The 24473-nt window shown below is 39.9% G+C and overlaps 1 protein-coding gene across 1 annotated transcript in view; it reads left to right on the forward strand.

Moving 5' to 3' along the window:
- LOC124165854 (receptor-mediated endocytosis protein 6 homolog) overlaps positions 1 to 24473 on the forward strand; it is a 103260-nt gene that overhangs the window by 55366 nt on the left and 23421 nt on the right. The window contains exons 19-25 of the mRNA XM_046543380.1: positions 1298 to 1644; positions 2561 to 2590; positions 3414 to 3730; positions 4859 to 5290; positions 10304 to 10434; positions 12505 to 12638; positions 13047 to 13462. Coding sequence (XP_046399336.1) covers positions 1298 to 1644; positions 2561 to 2590; positions 3414 to 3730; positions 4859 to 5290; positions 10304 to 10434; positions 12505 to 12638; positions 13047 to 13462 — 1807 coding nt within the window. The remainder of the gene's footprint in view (positions 1 to 1297; positions 1645 to 2560; positions 2591 to 3413; positions 3731 to 4858; positions 5291 to 10303; positions 10435 to 12504; positions 12639 to 13046; positions 13463 to 24473) is intronic.

Below are 24473 nucleotides of genomic sequence, written 5' to 3' on the forward strand. Positions count from 1 at the left end.
AACCCTGCGCCAGCACGGTTTGCAACCAATCGCTCTCCCCCAAGTGCACCTCACACCCTCGCCTAGTCATACAACGTTGTCACGTGCATATGAAGCACTGAAACAAGCCTGAACCACCAAAACAAGCCCTTTCTGCAAATCACCACTGAAACAAAGGATTCCTCCATTGGATCCTTCACGCTCGTCGTCCCATCTGGCTGCGCTCTTCACGGAACCCTTTTGTTTACATGTAAAATGGGCGTTTCCCTTTCTTACCTGGCAACCTTGCCCCCTACCCCTTCTAGCTGTCAACAGACAACTCTCGGCGGCTGGACTGTACGTAAGTGGTGGGGGGGTAATTCCGTCGTCAAGTTCTCTGAAATGACGTAGATGATGGCCCAGCACCAATTTTCCACTCTGGTGGCGTAATGGGAACTAACTATGAAACTAAGAAAAGACATCCGATAATTTTCGGGCGTATTGTTAGGGTGATGGCTCAAGGAAAATAAACAATCGGTGTCGTCCACCAGGTCGTGTCGGTACTTCAATTATTGCTGCAAATACTCTCATATCAAGCCAAAAGTAGAACCTTATTGCCCTTAAATTACTTCAAAAGTGGTCTGTACAAGATAGTAATAAGTACGGAGCAAATGTGATCATTGACATAGGAACTTCCGTAGCATCATCAAGATTCGTCATTCGCTTTCACCTTCCGTAGTTAAGTTTATTATGTTGCAAATAATGGCATGAAAATACGTTTTCTATTGTTATAGGTAAACGATGTATTGGTTTCCCAAAAGTATACCAAGTGCCAAAGATGGAAAATATCATTATATATTCGTAGAAACAAGGTGCATGTATACCGCTCTATTGATCTTATTAGTTCAGTCAATTTTATAATTTATTTAACTTAGTGGCTATAATGTGGTAGTATTATGACCTTTCCGCTGTGTTACTGTAAATTTTAAAATGGTTTGTGTGAGCTAGTCTCCCTTAATATCCTTTGTAACTTAGATTCTTTGATCGACCTGATCAGCAGATGATATTTGGCCTCCCATGTTTTTGTGGGGTGTAGGGCTGTTTTGGGTAACCTACATCAAGTAGGGCCCGTTTAGTTCCAAAAATGGCCATATGTAGGGCTTGATGAGGTGTATGTAGGGCGAGATAGGTTTATATTGGGGCTGATGACGTATCCAGGGTCGGTTGGCCCTACAGGGTCGACTAAGAATACGGGCCTTAGCCAAAATATCGATAATTCTGCATAGTTGAATTGCTGCTTGTGGATTAGGTGTTGCAAGCTCCATGTTTTGCATTTCAGGTCAGACGACACTGCGAGGTCGGAGCTTGAGACTGAGGGGGTGGGGTTGAGGGGTGAGATGGAGAGGGCGGTGAGCATGGGGGAGGAAATGGGGGCGGCAGCCATTGTTGCTGCAGCAGCGGCAGCGAGGGGAAGTGAGGAGAAGGCCACTCCCCCCTTGCACGGCACCATGGGGGCCCGAGGTCCATCCCCTGGCCTCTCGTCTCGGGGCCTTTCCCCAGGACCCGCGTCCACGTTCAGACCCATCAGGGAGGAGGAAGAGGCACTGCTTGCTGGCGAGCTGGAGCTGTCGATGCCATGTCAGCGCCCCACGCCCCGTTACATCACCCCAGGGATTCCTAGTCAAGGTGTGGCAGTGGCAAATTTCTTTTAATTTTATAATTTTGAGTGTTCTTTTTCACTTCCTTGTGGTATAAGTCAGTGTTATTTCATGGGTGTGATGTGAATTGGTCGTTTCATTCCACTCACTTCCATGTTTTTGACAGTCAATAATTAAATTACCTGTTTTTAAAACTTTTATCGCAACTGTTTAATTCACCACCCGTGGTTTTAAATTTCAGTAGTCTTTTAAGTATCGTAAAATAATGGATAAACCTGAGATCATATTTTTTTAAAAATCAGATTATAAGTTCCTCGTATATTGTTTTTAATCCCTTATGAATATTAAAGTTTTATATCTTATGCTTACATGAATTACTCACCAAAAATTGAATCAAAATAATGATTACAATTGCATTATCATTGTGATAGTTATCCTTGAGAAATGTTGAAGGTGCATTTCTTGCTGGGGAGCATAGCTCTTCATAGATATGCAAGGTTTTATGGACCTTAAAAGCTCTCTTATCCTGTTAATTCTTGAAAGCTCATACGATATAGGTTCTCTCATCAACACGTACTGTTAGACTGTGGTTTTATAGGTGGTGTCTGGCTCAGCAGCGCAAATGTCTTCTTTGCCAATGGCTTTAAAATGTCATCGTGTGGATTTTGCAATAATTTTTTCTGCATACCTTTGGAATTACATCATTTACAATCATAGTGATCATCATGTTAATCGATATTCTCTGCAGCAAATTTTGTTGCAGATTATTTCTTTTCTAAATTTTTCATGCTTGTCTATATTTAAAATGGAATTGCAAGAAAAATCAATTATGTAATGATTGTTGCATTATTTGTATCATCCTCTCAATTTGTTGTAGCATTTCATACATTCTGCAATATGATATGAATGATAATTTCATTAATATTGTTATTCATATGTTTCAGGTAATTTAATTAATCTGCATGTGATTGAAGGTAAGCTATACTTTAGTAATTTTCACTTCATAGCCGTAATAAAGTAATCATCTCACCCCTAGAGTATTACAATGTTTTATCTAGTTGCTTTTAATGTATTGATGAACCGTTAGTTAGATTAATTGTCAAATCTTTGTGGAGTAGGTGAATGCTAACATAAAATAAAGAAATGTGCATTTTTATGCAAATTATCTGTAGCCCTAAAGACAATTGTGGCTTCATTAGGTCATCTCAGTAGAAGACTTATCTTAATTTTACTAAACCTAATATCTTGTGTGCATGTTATGTATCGGAGCTATGGTGGTCATAGTATTGGCTGAAATCAAAATGAAAGGCTTTCTTTTGAATTAATCAGGAGTACAGTAGTCCCCCACTTTATGATAGATTCGACATTCAAACAGAGGTGATCTTGCTTGCAATTTTTCAAATATTGCCATTTCATTTCCTCTCACACAATTTGCTACCAATTCAGGATTTTTTTTAATTTTGAATTTGACAATCGATATGGAGAGGCAAAACATGGTGGCTTCCTATTGTTATTTAGCCCCCATGTGATAAAATACACTTGTGAATCGTTTGTTATGTTGCTGTGTCATAAGATAAAATGTAATTAATTTTTGCTAGTGAAAGGATTTGGTTGTTGGAGAAAAAGGAGCCTTTCAACTGGGAGAAATGTAGGGAGGAAGATTATGGCACTCGTCTGAATCGGTCATTATCATTAGCATGAATCAAGGACAGTGCTTGGAATGTATTTCAGGAAGGTGAATGATTAGACTTATGAATGAATATGATATGATGGTGCTTTTATTTTTCGTGGTGACAGGAGTTGAAGAGGGGAAACCGGATGGTCCTTTGAAGGCTGATGGAGAAAGTCTGCCTTTAAGCTTGAAGCCACCTGTGGAATTTAGTTCTCAAGGCATTGACCCATTGCCCATGTTACCGCAACAAGAAACCCCACATGTTCCTCCGAATCAATCGGGGTTCATGCACCAGTTGTGTGGACAATTTAGCGGCGCTTCCATCTCAACGCCACTGAAGCCGCCTCCACATGATCACCACACTCATCACAGGAGGAGGAATCGCCATGCCCACACCAAGTCTGCCGTGACATCGGGAACTGTGAACTTATTAGGTGGTCAGGTTAGTGTTTTGAACCATAAACAGAGTGGCTTTTTTGCATACTGCATTGAATTTTTCCTAGTTTGTCTCATTTATGATATTGCAATCCTACGATTGCTATATAGCAGCCCATTTCCCAAGTGAGGTCCTGTCGTTTCCTTGTGTACTTCTTATTTATTATTTCCATCACCCCGAAAACAACACTATTTGGCCTTTATATCGGAGGGTTTTCAACAATTAACGTAGAACAATCACAAACAAACATGCCCTGATTAGGGTTAACCATCCGGGTGGGATTTGAACTGGCAATCTTCAGTGTGGCAGGCGAGGACTGCACCCTGCTGCCACCTAGGCCGGCAATCTTCCTTGTGCTCTTCCTTATTTTTGCCTAGTTCTTATCTCTGGGCTTGGAGGACTTTTTATATTTTTCCTCTTTTATCTTCGCCATGTAATTAATTGCTATTTCATTTGACATGGCCTCTCCATCAGGTCCTAGTATAGGGTATGGTGGTCCACGTTTCCCTTCTTCTTCTATTCTTGGATGCACCTCCTCTTTTTTCATCCTATCTTTCCCCTTGATCCTCAGCAACTGTCTCCAGTTACAGATCTCTACAGCTTCAATTCTTTTCTGGTTAACTTTTACTATTAGACCAAAAATTGCCAAATCCCCCCTTTTATTTTATCTACGGTGTAATTTGCTTCGTACCTTCCCCTGATCAAAACCAACCTTGGAGTTGCGTTGCGGACTGTTTCAGATGCCATTTGGTGGATTAGCATGCTGAATGAATTAATTAATTATTTTTGTATTCTCCACTTTTGTAATTGAGCTTGCATTTTGTTGTTTGGTCGATTAGATACTCAATGTATCTGAAGTGGAAGGGAGTTATGACATCATTAGAAATCAGTTATATTTTTCAGCTAGATCATTATCGCTCTTCTGCGAGGAGAAAATATTTTAATGGAGCATGTAAGCCTGGAAAACCCAAATCAATTATCAACCCGATGATGATTCTATGCTGGGAAATGCATAGTTAATCTTTGCAATAAAAAAAGAGGACAGTACAAAATAGTTTTACTTAATTCTGGGTTGAAGAATGGAGGTAGTGAGTGATGCCCATGGTTAAAAAGAGGCGATGCTCTTATTCTCAGGGTAATCTGATTGCTCGGCCCAATGGACGAGTGAGGGGGGAGGATGACGTTGATGATGAGGATGATGACGATGAGGACGCAGACCTTGAGGAGGAGTTGGAGGCTGACTTTTTGTCTGGGCCTGGGTGTGGCGCTCGCCTCAGCTCCACCAGCCTTGCGTCGTCGTCCTCCAGCAGTGGTGGTGGTGGTGGGGGGGAAGGGGCTCGACGCAGGATAATTCCCGCCCTGCCTCCCTCTGCTGGCCTCCCCCACTTGCCTCCAGTGGAGACCCTCAATGCCAATGGTGCTTTATTGCCAGGGGACTCTGCTGTCGCGGCCGCCAGTTCTTTCAGCCAGCAGCAGCAGCCTTCCACTTCTCAAGGAAGGAATCCACTCATGGGTGCCATTCCAAAAAGTATAAGCTTTGACAAAACAGCAGAGCGTGGCGATAAGGTGAGCAATGCTATTTTCTTTCATTGTTTGTGACAAGCCTGTTGTGGGGAGATTTTCAAAGGAAAAAGTGAAGGAGAAGTGCTGCTTGTATGGCTCCACCATGAATAAGCAGCATCATCATGGCACAGAAGGATTCAATCCATGAACTAAATGCATAATATACTAGAGGAATTTGTGAAAAACTGCTACGAGCAAACGGTGAGCATTGCACAGTGAGCGTTATACAGTAATTAGGCTGCGAGCCGCTTGAGACTCTTTTTAAGGCCACATGCGAGGGTTGGATTACTTTTGCAACTAAGAATAGATATCTTTCAGAGCAGTGTGGAGAACATAATCTTTCAACTGCACTATATTTCTTGTGGTTACAGAAAAAATAAAACAAGAGATACATAATTAGCTGTACGGAAGAATTGAGGAATTCATTTTTCCCTTAAACAATAAATGCCTGTAATCAATACAAGGTTGAACTTAACTCTGGCTTTCCCATCACTCTGAAGCTAAATTTTTTAAATTTGTTTTATTCTTGTAGGACCATGATCATTTTCAACTGTCGTAATTCAGCTCTACTTGAGGGAATCCTCATGTCCGTGTGCTCTGTCAATCAAATGAAATACCAAGCATTGATTTTTCCATCCTGTAATTATGGATAGATGGTTGTCTCAGACTTTTATGAATGTCTATAAGTACCTGTATCAGCTAATTATGTATTAATTTGTGAAAAGTCAGTGTAATTCTTTGCTCTTTTGTAGAGATGTGCGAATAGTATCCGCGAATACTCGAATACCTCGAATATTAGAAAGTATTCGATATTCGAGGTTTCGAATAGTTATGCGAAAAGTACCGCCTCGAATACCTCGAATACTTTGAATTACGCGTCATACACTGTCGCACGCACGTCGTTGGTAGTTGACTCGGAAAAATGTAGAGAACTGTAGTCATTTAGTGCTCGCAGCGCCGTTTTACGCAAGTTGACGAATTACATCAAATTCGTGGATTTTAGCGGTGAAAAGAGTTCGACGAGGGGAACCGAAAATCGTCGGGTGAAAAAATCCGAAAATCCCCGATTCCCCCCACCAAGAGAACCTCAGTGCCGTGGGATAGCAACCTTAGGGCATTTCCCACGATCCGCTATCCCCCTCCATTCAGCACTCGCCTCACCCACTCAGACGCTTTCCTCTTCTCCGAAATCAAACAAAAGGTCCCAGCTCGCGCAGGGATCGCATTACGAAGACCCCTGCTTCGAAAAAAAGATCGAGTTACGAGAACAATAAAAACGTGTTTCACGCCCTCCCCCTTTTTCTCACCCACTGACCTTTTTCTGGCTACCTGCTTCGAAGTTACCCATTTCTGGAGGTCAACTGCTGTGTGAGTACCGTGGGATACTTACATTAGCGCATTTCCCAAGATCCGGTATCCCTCTCCATTCAGCACTAGCCCACCCCTCTGCGGCTTTCCTCTTCTTCGATATAAAAAAAGGTCACAGCTCGCGCAGGGATCATATTACGAAGACCTTAGCTTCGAAAAAATACCGGGTTACACGAGAACAATAGAAACGTGTTTAGTAATGTGCGCGTAATTTCATAAAGAATAAGACCAAACACGACGTATTTCTGAGTTTATTTAAGCATTTTACGCAAAGAAATAAATGTCAAAATACGACGGAGACTTAGCATTCCGGCGAAACTCGATATGATCAGCAGAGCTTCTCGGAAGTTGATGCGGTATTTTTTTCCGAAAGCATATATCAAGTTACAATTAATGAGTGGTGCTATAAATCTTTATTTTTACAGTCCCAGACAAAGGGATATTTTCACAGAATATTTGGTTTCTCCCTGATAGCAATTCCAATTCATCTTCTTATCTCGTGAGAACTCCCAAAGATGGACTGAAAGTAATTGAAGAAAATCCGGTGGAAAAGAGCTTGTATTTTGCTGAATGCCTCAGATTGTCAGCTAGCACTTGGCAGCAGGAGTGGGGGTAAAGCGATGTTAGTTGAATTAATTATATGCCCAATTGTTTCCATAAAATTAAATTATTCATTAATCAGCTAAATTCCTGTTCGAATCCTTTTAAGGAAATCAAAATTACTCCCCAAAATCTTGTGTTGCCTGCTACATAGGCAACCGAGTCAAACATTCCAGCATTCATCATTTAGTATTCGACGTATTCGAAATTCGAGGTATTCGAATATTCGAGCAATGATTTAATATTCGAATTCGATATTCGAATTCGAGAAATCTTCTATTCGACCCATCTCTACTCTTTTGTCATTCTCCCATGCATGGTGGTGATTTGAGTCATAAAGTTCGTGCCTCTGGTGCTAAATGTCACTGACTACAAAACAGGCCATTATGAGTACCATTCAGAGTAAGGGCCCAGTACCCAGGATCATAACTAAGGGGGGGGGGGGCAACGCATGGCCTAGGGTAAGGGGGGCAAGCTAAGCTGTGACATTTTAGAATGGAAAAGCTGAATGAAACCAACATTTTAAGAACATTATAACAGCGCTTTATTAGTTTGAGATTATTTCCTTGAAGAAATAATTTAATTTTAGTTACATCTCTTATACTAATACGTATCATTTTTTGTGGCGTTAAAGAAAATTTGTTGAACACTTTCATTTCAATTCAGTGCTGATTTTGCTTTAAGACTTTTGCAATTTTTGCTTCTAGGGGGGGGTACTCCCATGATTCAGAGCATCTTTTTCATTGAAAATCAATTCTGAACTTGGAATTTTGGCAATTTACATTAACGGATTTACATTTGTAAACCTTGATTTTATTTTCTCTCAGAGTGCAATAAATCTTAGTGAGTGCTTTTAGAGACTACTAGGAAATGTATTAAGAGGTATTTTTATAGAAAATGAAGGTTACTCTTTTATTTATTTCCACTACCTTGCTAGGAAACCGTATGGGCATGCTTGAGTGGAGTTAAATCGCAATAAGTTTTGTGTCTATCATTCCATTTTCTAGCTGCCATCACTTTTTATTTACTACCACTTATCGTTATGAGAAAGGAAGGCATAAATTTTTTTCTGTTTCAGAAGTTTTGTTCTTTTCGGCGTGTTGCACTGCCCATGATTGCGAATGAGGCATACTTTTTACGACAAAAAATCTGAGCAATAAAAATACATTACAGTAGACTTGTTAATACGAACAACGTTGTTACGAATTTCTTGTTATTATGAAGCAAATCGTTGGTCCCGGCGAAAAGGCCTAACCAAGCTATAGTGAAATAAATGTTAGTATGAAATTTCGTTATTACGAAATTACAAACCTCAGTCCCAGTCCCAGCAGTTACAAAATGAACTTTATTACGAGGTTCCACGAATAAGCAACGGCATTTAGGTGGATATATGCTACGCTAAGCTTTTATAATCTTGCCACGTTAAGTTCTTCTCGTGTACTGTGCCCAAGAGCGTCAATTATGGTTCTTTATTCAGTGTACACGCAGCATCACATAATAATCTTCATTCCTGTGGAATCATGGTGACCACTCATAACTACTTGTTAATCGGACGTACAGTTAATCCTCTTCCTATGCACATTCGATTTATGAACTTTCAGAGGTACGAGCATTCAAAAATTTCAAATTTCGAATTTGGCACCTTTCGATTTGGCCGATGCTACACGGTGTGGTGTAGAGGAACTTGCATTTTGGGCACATTCTGAACAAAGTATCATTAAATCCGGTGTGAATTTAGGAACTGTTCAACATTTCGCCTGTTCTTCCTTACTGTGGGGAGCTACTTTTTTCAGCTCTGGCTGCATCGCGCACCTTGCTGGATCAGTTCATAATATTGTGAGTTAGAGCACGATTGTGATGCTGTGTTGCATTTTGTAGGGTAACCGTACTTCTCAATGCCTGAGAGTTGCCTGATGACGGCACAATAGGAGTGGCAGATAACCCTACGCCAGCACGGTTGCATAAGGCAACACTGTCTGATCCACTAAAACAAACCCTTTCTTCGAATCACCATTGAAACAAGTGATTCTTCCTCTGGGTCCTTCACGCTCGTCGTCCCTTAACTCCTTTCTTCACGGAACCCTTTGTAGGCATTTCCCTTTCTTACCTGGCAAACCTTGCCCCCTACCCCGACCTGGACCATTCTGCGTGTCATCGGACAACTCTCAAGGTCTTGGAATGCATCTAGTTGGCATACGGCACTTACAGTATTCAGGAAGATATCAACCCTTGATTGTGTCATGCCACATTCTTCTGTTGAGAAACTGAAACGAATTTTCCTGTAATATATATTTCCGCGTAATTTTATCGCGTTTGTTATGCACTTTTTTTTTTTTTGATGATTCCTAAAAGAAACGTTCATACGAACTTCATTATTATGAACCTCGGTCCCGTGAACTCCGTAATAATGAGAGTCTATTGTAACAGGCTGGATACTTCTCCTGCCTGAAGTTACGCCTGCGCTGCTAATGGCTTTCGGGAGCAGCTGCGTGTTGCGCTTTGTTGTGCAAGTTTTCGCGTCCATTACAGGGTGCATCATCAGGCGTTGAATGAAAGCTTCATTCATTGCGTGATGATGCACCCTGTAATGGACGCAAATGCTCGCACAATGAAGCACAACACGCAGCTGCTCCCGAAAGCCGTTAGCAGCGATGCCACTTGCTGCAAAAACCTACGTTTTAGGCCTGTGCGTAATCGCCCAGTTTTTTTATATTTCTGCATATGATATAACACAAATTTGTGATCATTTAAAGGGAATTTGTCATGGATTAATTACATGTTCTCAAACACCACTTATCATTAAGATGCCATTTGAATATTTTTGCCTTGCAAAAAATATTCGCAGATGTGACCGGAGTGCCTCCTTGTGCAACTGCTGTAGACCGAGAGTTGGAATATGAGCGAATGATTTTACTGTTCCCATAAGCAGAGCGGCTTTCATTTTATTCAAAAACTATGGAATTGTAACCACTCTAACAACTATAAGTCGTGTAATATTTTCTACGTTGGATGTTTGGAGAAAAATTATAATGTTGATATTTTTTGTAGGATTTGCTGGAGGATGAGCAGAAGCAGAAAGGAGGCTTCTTCCGTCTCAAGACGCTTTTTAAAAGCCGTGCTAAGAAACCTGGCAGAGGGTCGGGGAGAACTGCATCAGTTGATGATCTTGCCATCCATGGGTATGGATTTCTCAATGATTTTGATTGTTTCTGTATTGAATTATCAGTATTATTTGCAAAAGAATGTGTGTGAAAATGATAGGAAGTGTATGATAAATGTCTTGTAGCTCAAAGTACATCCTGATTATTGTCAGGTAGTTGTTTATTTAGCCCGTCAGCGCCCAAAGTTTTTTTTTAAATCACACATCTTTCACTTTTATAAAATATGATACATATGAGCTCAACACAGTGAACACAATTCAAACTGACTGAATAATAGAGGAAACCTTCTACTAAGTATGTGCACCGAAATGTATGCTAAAATTCTCATATCAAATGCATTGCAGGAGTATGGGCTCGGCACTGCACTGGGTGGCATATGGCATTCGTGGGCGTTGACGGGTTAACTCATGTTACCTTAGGGCTTATCTTTGAAAGGGAAGAGGTATATTTTTCATAGGCTGATTGAAATTTACCTCAGTATTTTGCTTAATGCATCTTATAAAATAATAGTTATCAGCAGAAATTTTGGTACAAGTCGTTTTAGTTTAATTTAAGAGGAGTGAAAAATGTTTCAATATTCCTTTCTTGTTCTGTGATTATCATTTATGTCATTATTTATTTTTGTGCATATATTTTCTCAATAATTCAATTTTGAAACTTCCCTTTAACTGAGTAGTTGGGGTGGCTTTGGCCTTACATTAAATTTTTTCGGATTGTACTCTTAATCGGGTTACTAATACCAAATTTCTAGGCATCTCCATAAATGAAAATCTAAACTCAGATACCCATATTAATAGTATTTCATCCTCGGTGGCTTCAGGCTGCTACTTAATTAGACGGGTGATTCAGCTCACAAATATAGAAACAGCCATATCAATTTACTATGCACATATTTATAGTAGATTAAAATATGGTATTTTACCCTGGGGTCACTCCCCTAAGGCAGTCCGTCTTTTTAAACTACAAAAATGGTCGGTAAGAATATTATGCAAAGCTAAAAAACAAGCTAGCTGCCGTAATCTTTTCAAAAGGTTACAGATCCTTCCCCTTCCTTGTATATATATTTATTATGCTGTGATGTTAATTAGAGAATTTAAACAAAAGTTGGGCCTTACCATGAATAACGATATTCATGATTATCATACAAGAAGTAGAAATGAGCTCGCAGTGAGGCAACAAAATCTTTCTCTCTTCAGTAGAGGGCCTGTCAATGTGAGTATTAAAATTTATAATAAATTACCTAAATCAATCAAAGACGAAATCAGACCTGGCCTTTTTAAAGCAAAATTAAAAAAATATCTTTTAGATCATTGCTACTATTCAATTGATGAATTCTTTGAGGATGCCTCGCAATTAATGTATTATATATATGTATTATAATATATTGTGAGTTTCTTTGTACTTTTGATTTGCTTTTTTATGTTTTCTTGACGGGTCCTATATATGTATATTCATATCTTTTCTGTGACCAATTAAAAAAAAAAAATATTATTGATTTCTTATGCATTTTTGTGTTTGTGAATATTCATTGGGGGCATGTTTGTAGTATCTAATTCCTGAACTTGGTGTTTACTATGGCTGTTGTGGATTATATTTTATTACCCTTTTGGTGTAATGCAAGCCATCTTGGTGTCAGGTTAAAGTCCTCACTTGCAGACCAATAGTTGTGGGTTTGAGTTTAGCCTGGGTCAAAAGTACTATGTAAGTATGTCGATGGGATTGGATGTTTGTGTCTTACATTTTTACTGTTGGAACCCATAATGTATAGGCTGGTATTAGTTCATTATGGGTGTTTGGTAATCAGTAAATTTCAGTTGGTTTCAACGGCAAGCCCCGTAGCAAAGCGTTGTTCTGTTGCAGACTCTAAGGCTCTTTGAATTCCCATCTTATTTTAATGAAATGTTTCTCCCTTGGAATATTTTTATATTTTGTTAATTTAGAGAAGTTAATGTGGTGGTGAAACTTTATTGTGTAGATATCACTTATGAAGTTATTTCTTACTTCTGGGCATTCTTAGCCAGGGATCCCAAGATTTTAGGGTTGTATGTGTACAGTTAATGAGATCTAATATTTGTGCATTGTGTTTAGGTATGGCAGCCCTCACTTGAGCTTTGATGGCAGCCAAGGAAGCAATGGAAGAGTTGGAGAGGCAGGTGAATCCCCTGGCCATGGAAGGTTAAGGCTACAGGCATCCATGGACACTGCTATTCCCAGCCAAAGTGGTGAGAGCCTTCCTTCACCATCACCTTTTATATATGTTAATGCTTACAATGAATATGTAGTGGATCTCACTTATAACGGACCGGCTTAAAACAATCTCCCGCTTTTTGCAATGTGAAAACCGTTCCTCATCAAAAAAGGCCTCTGCTTTTTAAAAAAAATCCTGCTTTTAATATTTACTGGTTTCTTTGGTGTTAAGTATCACATTTAACAGAAAATCACGAACAAACTTCATATAATATTTGTTTAGGACACTCCTGGCAGAAAAAAGTCTCTGGTGCCCTTGACAAACTTTCCCAAACACCGTGGAAGATTTAAGACCTGGCTGCAATTTTAGACGTGACTAACCCTTCAGCTATATCTAATCGTGTCTAATTTTCAATGGGATTTGTGCTCGTTTACCATGGCAGATGCAATGGAAGACATTTTGGCCAAGTATCGTCGGAAGCCAGAGGCCTCGACAACCACTCCTGCGATGGGCGAGTCACCCGTCTCGCTTTCATCCCTTGGCGTGACCCCAGCGATGAACGGCCCGAGGCATGAGCTGCCACCTGGGTGTCGGGCGCAAAGCAGCCCCAACGGGGAGATGAGCCTGATGAGGAGGAAGCCGGTGGATGGGGGAGGGGTGGAGGAGGGCATGGAGTCGGACGAAGACAGCGAGGGCGAGAATGAGGACGACCCGGAGGAGGACACTGGCTACGGGACGGGCGTCCCCGAGGACGAGGAGGTGGCGCTGGAGGATGCCAAGCGGAAGCTCCGTTTGGTGCTCAGCACAGCAAATGTTTTGCATCATCCTCTTGAGGGCAGGGCAACTGGACGTGGAATGGTGAGCGCTCTCTTTGTTTGTTTGTTTCTTGCTTGCTCTCCAAGCCCATTGTTACGTAATGTGTGACCTTACTCATGTGAAAAGGACAGTGGCTTACATAGTGGCGCCAACAGAATACAGCAGACTCATGATTATCTGGGTTGCGGATTATCCGTGCATGATTTTCTCTCTCACTCAATTTTTTCCGCAATCTTTATAAAATAATATAATCGGATGCAAAATCATCAGAATTACTGCATTAATGCTAGGAAACACCCGGTTTATTATTTCCGTTAGAATCCCCTTCGTAAAACCGAAGCGATCACGTGCCAGCTGCATTCACAGGAGTACCGTCTTCCTGTTTTCCAAGCCTCGCAGTGTTTCGACCGCGCTCCGTGTTCACGGATACACGTCCCGCAGCAGTTGCAACCTGGGCAACTTGTGCGAGACGCGACTACGTGGCATGGTGCCTGACAGAGGAGTTTCTGACATTGAGCAGTGGTTTTGAAGCATTCGTGCAAACCACTTTTCTATATCCGCGATCACAAAGCCACGGATGTGTGGTTTTCGAAACCAGGCCTTAGATGGAGCATTGATGATACGAGTAAATCCATGTTATCGCCGCTAAAAAAATCGTGAACTGGCGAAGAAAGCTCTCATTGAGTCCGGGAAGCTCTCTAAAATAACAAAATACAGTGGAAGCCCCTTATAACGACAGCTGTTGGGAACAGAGAAATCTGTCGCTATAGTGAGTTGTCGTTGTTACCGAATGCAATTACATTGTCACAAAAAATCACTCATCAGGCGTCACCACAGCTGTTTCTGCCGAGAGGCGAAAATTGCAGCATGATAGCCGTTTTAAATCATTATTTTGAACATTTAAATCACTAATGATCATATTCACTTGCAATCTATGATCAAATCATATGTAATTATGCAGGATGCTATATGCCGAGGCATTAAGAAGTCGATTTTAAAAGTCCCAGCTTCAGACTCACTCGTACTGAACTGTGCATTATGAGCTGTTATTATCCTTATTTCTTGGATGCTCCAAATATACATGTCATAACTACCAGTTATGGCTATGCGTCAGACTATTAAATGCTAAAACTTTGGAATCTGTTCAAAAATTCATACCTTCTATCTCTCCGAGTAGTAATGAAAATGATGGGTGGCTGCTGCAATTGGGTGACGAAAGGAGCGTGATAAAATTTTAGGGTTCCACATGAGCATTGCAATTCTATCTTTTTCAGGTTAACGGCGGAATGAAGGTGGAAGTAATCTTCTTATGCTTCAAGTCTGCCTGTATGAATGGTTTACTATCCTGTTTCAAAACAGCCGACTCAAATGCTATCGGAATCATGAAACCGAACAGCATTACGGCATCTAAAAGCATATTAGTCATATCAATTATCTTCGGTGGAAAGGGTGAAAAACTGTTTCAAATAAATAGAAGGACAAATGATAAATGAAGTCCACTCTTTGTCTGTCTGTTAGCAATATTTATGTTTCGTAGAGATTCACGCAATCAGACGCAATATCAGCGGATGTAGAGACCTCTAGCGGCAGTAGCGCACACTTTTTGATAGGAATGCTGACTGGAACTGAAGAACGCTCGTAGTGTTAGGCGGCAATAACACAATTTTAACGTTTCTTAGTTCTATTGGTGGGTGGGCTGGGCAATTGTCAATGAATAATAGTACTTTTTTATTCCTTCCACCAATCCTGGCATCAAACGCTCGTAACCACTGCGTGAAGATAGCAGCCGTCATCCAAGCATTTTTATTTGCTTCGTAAGTGCAAGGGAGAGTTTTAACTCCCTTAAAACATCGGGGATGGGCGGATTTCCCCACCACGAACGGTTTTAACTTATCTGAACCATCCATATTGGCGCATAAAAGAACAGTTACGCGGTCTTTACTTTTCTTCCCTCCTTTGCAGGGGTCCGTTCGAGTGGCGAGAGTTTTGTCCGGGAGAAGGTTAAAATATATGCCCGTCTCATCCGCGTTGTAAGTATCGCAGGGGCTGTAATTGTCCAAATAGTCTTTAAGGACCGGAGCCCAGCCTTCCACAGCATTAACGTCAACACTTGATGATTCACCGGATAGTTTGTGAAGGGATATCCCCTTCCTATTTTTAAATCGTGCAAACCATCCATCCGAGCACTTAAAATTGTCTTCACCAAGCCTCTCACACAAATACTCAGCTTTAGCCTTCATCATTGGGCCGGTGATAGGAATCCCTGCGGCTCTTTGCTGGCAAAACCACGAGAATAGAGCAGTTTCTGGCTGCGGATGCTCTCCGGGCCGCAGGTGTTTTTGAGTGCTTGGACGCCCTTCTTTAAGCACTGCCGAACAAATTTGTTCTTTTTTCTTTAAAATAGTGAACAATGTCGATGTATTAATTCCAAATTGCCTCGCTATTTCACTCTTTGAACACTCTCCACTTTCACAATCTGCAATAATTCTCATTTTGGTTTTTAAATCCAAGGACTTGCGTTTACCAGCCATGGTGCTAGCAGACGGGCGGAATAATAACCTCACTGCGGAGGTGCGGGAGGGAGATGACAAAAGAGCAATGAAATGTGTACTCGAGAAATTTATTAAGGAAAGAAGAATAGGAGAATACGGAACATGTAGACGTCGACGTTGGCGGAAAAAATGCCGTTTTAAAAGCATTGAATTCCAGAGATGTGGCACGTGGTCAAAAGGTCAACCTGTCGTAATTACGAATGGCGCAAGAGAGGAATCGAGCCATTATCGCTAATACGAATTTATTTTGCATTTAAATCATAGGGTTTAAAATGGTTCCTTGGGTAGCTGTCGCTAATTCGAGCTTGTCGCTATATCCCGTACTCGTTATAAGGGGCTTCCACTGTACCTGCATAAATAATGGTATATTGTTTGTTTTTGAATAAATTATGAACATGGTAAGACATTGAAGTGAAAGTTTGGATTAGCCGTGTTCTCCGATTATTCGTGCCGTCTCTCCCCGTCGCATCATTAGCCCATTAGGATGATCGGGAGTGCACTGTATATCAGATGGCATGTGTTGAAGGGAAAATAAAAACATGAATTTATTCAATGCTTAAGTATTGAAAAAAGAGGTCATTGGGAATAGACTGCTGCCATAAATATATTTTCAATTCAGCTTATGAGTCATCACCTCCACCACCGAATTGAAAAAGATCAATGCTAGTTCAACCAGCAAAATCTCTCAAGAGTGTTGTTTTCAAGACATATTAGATTAAATAACGTTGAAGGAAAAATAAAAATATGAATTTGTGCCTGCAATACAGTAAAATCACATGAAGTCTAATGATAAGGCTGTGATCATTTCCTAACTTCCGTGTACAGCAATCAAAAACTGGATTAACCATCTATGAGTGAGTATCAATTACGGTTTTATTAACGAAAATTAGCCTATTATCTTAATTTTTATGCTACAACTTCACCAGATTTACATTTTGGATGTTAGAATGCTAATTAAATAAGTATGGATCATAAGAATATATTTTTATACGTGGACATCTCCAAAAATTTATTTTACTGCAGTTTGGAAAAAGGCACTGCTCAATGGTGCCTTGAAAATAAATGGTTGTAAATCAATCAATCGTGATTTCAAATGAAATTTAAAGCAATATTAAATGGTGTAATCATTGGTTTTGATAAAAATCATAAATACTTAAAATACGCAGTACCTGTGAAAGTGATGGGTCTTGATTAATTCTTTGTACAGTGAGTCCTCGTTCTACGTCACCCCGTTTAACGTCATTTCGCGATAACGTCACGAAAATTTTGAGACCGTCATTCGTTTATCGCACCTACGCTTCGCGATAACGTCAAGTCTTTTAAATTTCGTGCGAAAAAAAAGGTGAAGCGGAGGGCGTTGCAGGTTGTTTTGTGGGCGGTAATACAGTCAGTCTAAGCAAAGTGTAAAACGGTGTGTTTATTCTTAATTGCGATTGCGGATTTAGCAAAAATTTCTGCAAAATGAATTCTTGCGTAGAAGCGCAAGGTTTTACTTGACATAATGGTTTTCAGTAGGGATGAGTCGATTCCACTTTTTTTCGATTCCGATACCAATTCCGATTCCTTCAAATCGATTCTCGATTCCGATTCCATCGATTCTTATTCTTTCTAACACGTGGGATTTTGATTTACCTGTAGTATTGCTGTCATTAAAATTTAAGAATTGAATGGAATAAAATAACTAGGGATGGACGGTTCCAGGATTTTTGGAGCCAGATCTTTCGAATCGGATATTTTCGAATCCAAAGGCATTTTCAAATTCCTGTCATTAAACAAAGTCATTATTCAAGTTTATTCTGGGTAAATACAATCAATGGAATGATTTTTAGATTTTCATACACATTTTAATATTTTTATAAATTAAAAATTATTTTATGGGCATTCAAGTTGTTTTTTAAAATCATCTTTACATACTCAGGGCCTAAACTGTAACGTTTGGGTGTGGAAATGAAAATAGGAAAAATCTTATGATGAGCCACTGACCAGTGGCGTAGCGAGAGGACCCCCCAAAATATAAAAACACAATTAATTTCCTTCATAAAAGGAAACAAAATATTTAAAAATGATGAATTTACAAAAATGAAAAAAAATGAATCTTTGAAAAATGAAGTTTTTTCTATTATGAAGGGTGTTAAAATTAGTTTGAAACCCTCTCCTTTGTACCCTGTTGTTTAAAAATTCCCCCCCCCCTGGTTTTGGACCCCCCCTTAACAAAATTCCTGGCTACCCCTGGCCATCGACTGAATTCAAATTTTCCTATCGCACGTTTCCCCCGAATTTTACTTTCTCATCGCATATCGACTTGTGTTTCACCCGAAAATGCTTCAGTATGGTGAGGTGGATTTAGCACATCCTCGCGATAACTTACGCCACAGTGCACGCACACGGCATTCATTGGTTCTCTTTATCTCAATGGAAATATTTATACACAATGAAAGACATTTTTATCGGTGTATCATTAAATTGAATTGCAACTGCGCAATTAGCAACACAATTAACAGTATTTAAAACGGCATTAAAGTCACGTGCGACAAGGTGCTCAACCGCTCAGCATGAGGAAGGAGTGGGCAGCAGAAGCGCGTAAAGGAGAGGTGGAGAGGAAGGAGCAGTGGAGTAGCCAGGAATTTCGTTCGGGGGGGATCCAGAACCAATAATGGGTTTTTAAACTAATTTTAACTTAACATTTAAACACTTTTTAAACATTTTAACACTAACTTTAACTTTTTATAATCGAAAAAGCTTAATTTGTCAAAGAAAAATTTTGTAAATTCCTGATTTTTCAATATTTTGTTTTCTTTTGTGAAGGACAATAATTGTGTTTTTATATTTCCGGGGGGGGGGACGTCCGGACCCTCCCCCTGCCTACGCCACTGGGAAGGAGCGCGTGAAGGAGAGGTGAGAGGAAGGAGCGCGCTCCCTCCGTATTTCAAACAACAAGGCTACAAATGAGGGAGTCAAGGATGAAGAAGTCAGATCTTGCTTCAGTCACGTCGTTGCCTTCAAAGCGAAGCCGGGCGCGCTACGTGATATATGTAGTTGGCGTTTCCAATCCGTCTCTAATTGTTTGAGGGGTTAATGCTGCGCTTGTTTCTTTGATAATTGTGCTGTTTGGACAATGATGCATATCAGTAAAGTGTAATTGTAGAGCGAAAAATCCACAGAGGAAAAATCATTCGCCTTGACCGGGATTCGAACCGGGATCCCTCGATTTCCGGCCGAGTGCTTAACCCGTTTAAGCTACCGAGGCGTCATTCTCCCCTGTGGAAATTTGTTGTCTAATTGTAGATAGAAAACTGAGTTGCAATCAATTAGAGCTGAAAAATAAACAGAAATATTGTCAGGAATGCGTCTCATTTGGTCTAATTCTTTTTTGAATCTGATGCATGTCATCTAATTGTCGAAGCTATCAAGATATCTCCGGGCCCAGAAAGTCACTCACCTAGCATTTATCGTCTAGAAACGGAGAATTTAACACTTTGACTGCGACTATTCAGGTGCCGTATGATCCAAAAATGCGGAATTTTTTTTTCTCGCCAACAGGTTTGCAATTGGATGTAATGAACAGCCAGTATCGCCAAACTAAAATTTTCAATTTTTTTTCGGTAAAATTGGATAATTTATTTTCCACGTCGATGGACGTGGTCCGCCGTTGACGATGGTCCGTGGTTATGCAACCCGCATCACAGAGTGTTGTGAATTCACTAATGCTTAAATGCATCTTATTTAGTTGATAAATATGGATTATTTAAACAAGCAGATAGTTAATTTGTATTGAATTACTAGCCTCGTACCATTTACTGAATATTTGAACTCTGAATCCCATCTGACTTTCTTTTTTATCGTACATTTTTTACACAAAACATTTTTGGACGCTCACCTTAGCTTGGGGGAATATACATTTTGATGTTGATCTTCTGCACATATTTGAGAAAAATACCGGTATTAGGTACTTTTTATGCCTAGTCTCATTATACTTACCTTGGAAACCAATCTTAGACCTTTAGATCTTTTATACTCCCCACTTGAATGGTTATTCACTCGACGGTTCTTGAAGAGTGGTGGAAAAGAGTAGAGGTATACTACTATTCATGCACTCCTCTATGTTGAAAATACAGTAATAAATTGGTAAAAGTTTAATTTCTAGGATAATATGTATTTATCTCGTATTAAGATTAACAATTTGCATTCTTAGCAAATAAAGTAATAAAAATAGAAGGACTTTTACAAATCGTTTATCAGGTTTTATGACCATTTACAAAGAGATCGTCAGTAAATATACAGGAATATGATAAAAATACTCACATAAACAAACAAATCTGAAACATATCCTCCAAGCATGATGCACGTAATTTAATCCATCCTTCCGTGAAACACTTTGAAGCACTTTCCTAGGCAAAGAGGAGGATTATCTGAGCAATCAGGGCAGTGGTATATGGTTTGCTGGCGTTTTCCTTTTTTTGTACACACCCGGCAGTTTTTTGTTTCCTTCTATCCCCTTTAGTTGTCATGGGGTTGAACTTGGGAAAGTGCATCTCTAGTTGTTGGGTATTTATTTGGGAAACGATGACGTTTTCCCGAGTCCGGCCAAAACTGACAAGTTTTCCTATAATACTGAGTCTAACACTCTGTAGACTCATTTTCTATCCCTTTGAATAAATTTTGTACAGCTGAAAGCTGTTTAGTAACATTATTTGCACAATATGGAGAGCAACCTTTTTATACCAACGCAGTGTCTTTCTTGAGGTTATGTGGTAGGACAAGAGTTGATCTAACCTATCAACACCACCCATGAATTTATTATATTCCTTCACCGCTTCTGGAACCCACCTTTCAATTTTTCTTTTGCTGACACAATTCACCAACTTTTCCGAGTGCTGTGTGCTAATCATTGCCACCTCCCTTTTGTCCTTCCATTTTAGCACACAAACCCCGTCATCCGACCACATTTCCACCACTTCTCCTATTTTTATTTTTATCGCAGTAACTTCTGCGGGATTACCTTTCCGATTACTCCTCAATGTGCCAGTGCACAAAATTTTATTTGCTGCTAAACTTGCAACAATTTCGATACTGCTGAAGTAGTTGTCCATAAATACACAGTGTCCTACTCCTCCATATGCCTGCAAAAGTTTATGAACAACACAGCCCGCGTGCCCAAGTCCTCCCTCAGAGTTTTCCCCGGCTCCAGTGTAAACTATAATTTTTGTGACTAGGCCAGTGGGTTCAGCCAGCATGTATAGATTTACACCAAACTTATGTTTTTTGTCCTTTGATGTACGGCCTGAAAGACAGTCGCCCCCTCCATAAAATCATTGACTCGTCAATACTCAATTCTCGTGAAGGGTAATGTATTTCATCCATTATGTCATCAAAATGATTTAACAGCGGCCTTATTTTCTGAAGGCGGTCACATAAACGTGTTTTCATGTCCCTTCGGCAGGTGCAATATGTAATACTCTTAAAATTATTTGAAACCTGTCCCGAGACATGTGTGAAGGAAAGAAAGGGATTTTATAAAACTTGTCTTTCCGCCACTAATCCTGAATCTGGGATATTTGGATCAGTCCTATGTGTAGTAGTAGCTCCATAAACACGTAAAACTCATCCTTTGTGACAGGTTTCCAGCATCCTATGCGTGCGCAAGGAGATAGCCTCTCTTTCAAGAAACGGTCCGCGTTATTATTTGTTTCTTGAATAATTTTTTCTACTATTTCGTCAGTGAAAAGCAGACGAAAAAAATCCCATTGGGTGTCTCCATTTGGTTTCACTTTCAAATTTCTCTGTCTAGTGAAAGTCATTTCCGGCAATGCGGTTGTTTCCATAGACCAAGTGCGGTCAGTACGGCGCGCGTGGATAGGCAAACCCGGAGTCACAGTTGAGCCATGGGTTAGGGAACTTGAGGAGCTATCACACATACCTATGGATGAATCTTCGAAAGCGTCATCATCCTCTGGATACACGCAGTCTTCGGATTCGGTGCTACCATCATCCTCCATATCGTCGCTACTCAGAAGAAAGCTGTCATCACTGTCCTCTGAAATATCATCTTCTAGGATCGCTTCAATTTCTTTTTCTGGTAAATTTCTATCTCTGTATACCGAAATTGCATTGGTTGAAGGCATACTTACATTCGTTGACAGAATAAAATATATTATATAAATAAAAAATACACAGGAGGTGCAAATTTTAGCAGGCAGATACTTTGTCATCAATTTTTGAAAAAATTTTTCATTTTCTTACCAAGTATTGATAAAGAGGCATTTGAAGGACCAGCTGGAGACTCTTTGGTTATAGAAACAGGATCCAACGACGGATCAGAGCCTAAAACGTTAATGCAAAGAGTGAAAGAGCTAATCGTTTGCTAAGTGTTTCCGAGCGATCTCAATTAAACTGACGAAGGAATAAAGCAATAATTACCTGGAGTTGATTGCTCTTCAGGAGTGGATGACAATTTGTTTTTCGCAATCCTTATTTTTTTTAATTTTTGTTTCGATGATTCCTCTAAATAGAAAATTCGCTTTTGAGAATCAAATCTATACACAAACTATTAAAATAGGAAAAAACTTTCCTAGACATTGAGGAGATATTTCTACTTGACGTCTTCTTTTCCCCATTGTGGATACCACTGACCTAATGTACTGGAGCTAAAATTGCACTCCCCGATATCAGAACGTCTCTCCTCCACGTTCACGTCTGTTCTGCGTTATCGAATGTTATATCTTCAGGATAATTTTCAACCGTGCCATCACTTGGTAGTACATTGCTTCTGAGTTGTTGCTCAGCGAGTAGTAGGTCAGAAGCACAGCTAATGTTGCAAAATGTTGAATCTGTCGTGTAGTTTTCTGATTACAACACAGAATGTGACACCATCAAATGTTTCCTTTATGACGTAATGGTATCCAGTTCCAGAAATATCAATTACAGCGAACTTATACCGACGTCCAGTCTCCATATACTCATCTTTCCGTTTCAGGTCTGAAAATATTTTCGGCAACATTGCTTCTTCATCACGGTAGAATTATTTCTAACAAAGTTTCCATTTTGTATTCATTGTGTACCGATGGGTTCTTTAGCACTCATAACATAGCTGTCTCAACTACGTCTGAGAAAAAACCTCCACTATATACTAATGATGGCAAAAAAAGATGTGCCGTTGTCTCTAAGAGCACCAATGTTTATTATTTATGTATCAGCATACCACACGGTATGAAATGTTCGTTAATATAAATAAAAATTGCATAATATTTCATTTATAAGGTTTATTACGGATTTTAGGGTAAAGAAAATATGGGAAGCGCCAAGTTCCTCGCAAAATGCTTATATTTAATCTGAAAAGAGACCATAGGAAAATGATAAAAGTAACTCAAGATAATGATAAACATAACTTTCAATCTAAGAAAGGCATCTTGAAACGGCTCGAAATATATGATGCCTGGACCACAAAAAAGAAGAAGAATAAAGGACATGTCGGTATATATAGTAATAATCCAATTAGAAGCCATATCTTACGAAAATGACTGAGCACGTCGATCGACGTGTTCCGCCGCTGGCAGAAGGTCACGACCACGTCGATAGACGTGCTCCGCAGTGAACGTGTGAAGCAGGTAGGCCAAAAAAGGTCAGTTAGTGAGACGAGTTAGGGATGAAACACGCTTCAATTGTTTTCGTGTGATTTGATATTTTTCTTAGAAGACAATGATTTTTGGTCTGTGTGATTTCGGATACAAAAAAAAAACAGAGGCACGGGCTGATGGACAGCCGAGGATGGTTTTCTGAAATCTGCGACGTAGTTACTGTTGACGTGGTTATTATCCTACGGCGCTGAAATTCCCACGATGATTGTTCAATCTCTTGGGAAGAGTCACACTATGTGTCAGTCGTATTTTGCCTTTTTTATTTTCTGGCTGAAAATCCTGGCCACGGCTGAAATTCTACTCGTAACCTCTGCGAGAGCTTCCAAACAAAACGGTTCATGAGTAGGACAAGAATCGCATGCGACGGCGCATTCGAAGAGAGAATCGGAACTCTTTCCACCCTGCATTCACTGAAGCTATTATTTGAAATTTCAGATCCAGATCCGACCGATGTCTTCCGCGACTTTTTAAGTTACATGTATAAAAAAACCCGCTCTCAGCGCGTATTTATAAGAAACTTTTTTTCACAGGAAAACTCGCTCTCTGCAAGTTTTTATTATCATCAGACTTCAAATATCATTCGAAAATAAAAAAATATATTTCGATCTATTATACTTTAAAATTGGTGGTCCAGATGAATTCTCCGAATGTGATTCATAATCGCAATAATTTGATTTTCCGTGACTAGCGGTTAATAAAAGAACGGAAAACGAATGCATTGCTTCCCGATTCCGTGGTTTCCAATTTATTTTTCTCTGAGAGTTGCTCATGAACACGCGCCATTTCAGGGTTCGTTGGTTTGTCGCTCTTGCCGACATTTTCATGTTTCTGAGGCCTCTTAGGCATGTTCGTCGCAGCACCCGCGTG

Source organism: Ischnura elegans, chromosome 9 (genome assembly GCF_921293095.1).
Source record: "Ischnura elegans chromosome 9, ioIscEleg1.1, whole genome shotgun sequence".
NCBI lineage: Eukaryota > Metazoa > Arthropoda > Insecta > Odonata > Coenagrionidae > Ischnura > Ischnura elegans.